Source organism: Zophobas morio, unplaced genomic scaffold (assembly GCF_036711695.1).
Source record: "Zophobas morio isolate AGI-343-1 ecotype UQ-CSIRO unplaced genomic scaffold, CSIRO_AGI_Zmor_V1 ptg000009l, whole genome shotgun sequence".
NCBI classification, from domain to species: Eukaryota; Metazoa; Arthropoda; class Insecta; order Coleoptera; family Tenebrionidae; genus Zophobas; species Zophobas morio.
Window position 1 is genome coordinate 1,760,328 of NW_026972114.1, and position 2,854 is coordinate 1,763,181.

The 2,854-nt window shown below is 36.9% G+C and overlaps 1 protein-coding gene across 1 annotated transcript; it reads left to right on the forward strand.

Annotated features, from left to right (window-relative positions):
- Positions 1 to 592: 592 nt before the first annotated feature.
- On the forward strand, positions 593 to 1,827 carry LOC135125578 (farnesol dehydrogenase-like). Its single transcript, XM_064051224.1, has 4 exons — positions 593 to 790; positions 842 to 1,297; positions 1,346 to 1,501; positions 1,557 to 1,827. Exons 1-4 carry the CDS (start codon positions 683 to 685, stop codon positions 1,584 to 1,586), a joined length of 750 nt encoding a protein of 249 aa, XP_063907294.1. The 5' UTR covers positions 593 to 682; the 3' UTR covers positions 1,587 to 1,827.
- The last annotated feature ends 1,027 nt before the right edge of the window (positions 1,828 to 2,854 follow it).

The following is a 2,854-nucleotide window of genomic DNA, read 5'->3' on the forward strand; positions in this document are numbered from 1 at the left end:
TCTATATAGCGAAGATAACAGTAACCTGCCGCACAACAGGTGTACAATGTTTCAGCGTGTTAGTCGCAATTTAATAAACGAAAATACAGATTTTTATAAATCGAAAGGAAAAATAATTGTAATTAAAACTGTAACTGGATGGAGACATATTGATTAACATTAAGTTATAAATGCTAAAAAAAGGGATCTACAAAAATGATGTAAATAATTTACATCTAACAAAGATTTTACCTAAATAGAGCAGAAAATATTTGTAAATAATAAAAAGCATTGATGCAGAATGATGTGTAAATATTTTCAGTAATTAGACGTAGTTATTACAGCATCGTTTATGGTTCCCGTCTAATTATTATTTTCGCTAGTTTTCATGCGAAACATTCCACCAAGTTTAAATTAGGAAACCATTTTTGATTATTTTGTAGATTAGTTGCATTTTAAATAAACTATGTAATTAACAGCATAATTGTAAATTAGCGATATAAGTATCCAAAACTGTTGCACCTTCAATAAAATGTATCTTATCTGTTTCCCAATAATAACTGTACAAGATAAAAAAAAAATATGTAAACAACATCACCTTTAGTGTTAATCACTGCTAAAAATTTACAGTGTCATAATAGCAAGATTAAATAAAATTGTTAAACACTAAAAAGCGTCAGTAGTTCGCGAAAAACCTTGCAAAATGGTTCACTCAATGGTAAAATGGATAGACAAAGTAGCCGTAGTAACAGGTGCTAGTGCTGGAATTGGTGCTTCAATAGTAGATGCTCTACTTCAAAAAGGAGTAATTGTAAGTACAAACTACTTCAAATACTAGTTCGTACAACTAATTCCACTTCAGGTGGTAGGAATTGCTCGCCGAACCGAACTAATCGAAGAACGCGCCAAAAATTTAATAAAGAAACAAAAACTCTACGCTGTTAAAGCAGACTTAAGTAAAGAAGAAGATATTTTAAATGCTCTGAAATGGATTGAAGATAACGTAGGTCCTTTTCACATTCTTATCAACAACGCTGGAACCACCTCAATGGGTGGCCTTCTCGACACTTCAACCGAAAATATGAAGAAAGTCCTCGATTTGAATATTCTAGCCCTGTCTATAATAACAAGAGAAACAGTGAAGATGATGAAGACCCATAAAATCAACGGACATATTATACACATTAATAGTAATCTTGGTCATCAAGTTCTCACTCACGCTTTGAATATATATCCAGCGTCTAAATTTGCTGTAACAGCTCTCACGGAGACGTTGAGACAAGAACTGAATAGTTTGGGTTTGAAAATCAAGATCACCGTGAGTATTTTTGGTTTGGTGGATCCAGGTTTTGATGCATTTTTGTAGAGTTTGAGTCCAGGTTTGGTTGCTACTGAATTGACCAGTTTGAAGAAGGATTTGCCACCGGAAGCTAAAGCTATGTATGAAACAATGGACGCTTTGCAACCTCAAGATATAGCTAATGGGGTAATTTATGTTCTTTCGACGCCGGAACATGTACAGGTATTATTGTCAGTAGTTTTGTTAATACAAATTTAAGCATTTTTACATTTTGCAGATCCATGAATTGACAATCTGTCCTTGGTAGCACCTAACTCACAGTGTAGTGATTATTAATTTAGTAATTGTTGCAATATGTCAGAATTAGATACGCTCTGGCCCAGTACCGGTGCGACACTTGTGTGGTTGAAAGTCTGGACCCTTTTATCTTTGTCGGCGTTTCACGTCAAATCGACGTCCAGATGTCGAGACCTTTTTTTTTACTAAGTTAGTTTTCACATATTGTACATATCTAAGTCAGTTAATAAATACCTTCGCTAGTGTTAACATCGTTGGCCTTTTATTTTTCGCACTTTAAATACGCACATAAATTAACAGGTTATGGGCCCAGATTACGTATCGGGTATTGTGCAATTAGTATTTTGAAAAGTGCAATTAGCGGAATATCAGCGATTAGTTCCTACTCGAAGTTGTGATTTGTAGTTGGTCAGTGTTCAAGTTCGGTTTCGCGGCCAATAGTAGCAGACACATCGAAAATGGATAAGTTCGCGATAGCTAAGTTTAACGGCAACGATTTTGCAGTATCGAAGTTTCAAATGCGCGCCTATCTGCGGTATCACGAATTGTTAGACGTTGTCGAAGGTATGAAAGCTCACCCTGATTCGGGAGGTACGTCCAAGGAACAAGAAGAATGGGACAGAAAAGACGAGAAAGCTCAATTTGCGTTATCGTGCGCTCTAGAGACGAATGTTGTGCGTCATATAATGAATATGAAGACTGCAGCTGAAATGTGGACGCGACTGGTGACTATTTACGAACAAAAGAACAAGACGTCGATTCATATTTTACACCAAAAATTTTATAATTATCAAATGCGACCAGGCGCAACAATTACTGAACATGTTGCTGCTATCGAAGAGCTGGTGAGACAGCTGGAAGATCTGAATCAGAAACCCACCGATGAACAAATAATCACCAAAGTACTGTACACATTACCACAACAGTATCAGCATATAGCAGCGGCTTTTGATATGCAAACCATGGTCAACCTTCTTCCTCGGTTATTAAAGCTGGAAACAATGAGAAATGGAATGGCCGAGATTAAAAACGACGAAGAAGACAACTCAGCCCTTTACACAAGCAACGGCAATCGGGGATAACGCCAAAATCATCAAAGAAATAGACGTGGTCGTTATCAAAATCAGCAGGGACAGCAATCTACAAAACAGCGATTTAGTGGGAAGTGTTATAATTGCGGTAAGACGGGACATAGAAAGATCGACTGCTACAAACCCCAAAACACTCAAAACAATGGCCAACCGAATACAGCATCAAACAGCGGCGCATCGAGTGCGA

Excerpts from the sequence above, each read along its gene's own strand:
- LOC135125578 (XM_064051224.1), top strand. The coding sequence starts at position 683 with ATGGTTCACTCAATGGTAAAATGGATAGACAAAGTAGCCGTAGTAACA. Across the intron at positions 791-841 it reads TACTTCAAAAAGGAGTAATT|GTGGTAGGAATTGCTCGCCG; the intron begins GTAAGTACAAAC and ends ATTCCACTTCAG. Across the intron at positions 1,502-1,556 it reads CGACGCCGGAACATGTACAG|ATCCATGAATTGACAATCTG; the intron begins GTATTATTGTCA and ends TACATTTTGCAG.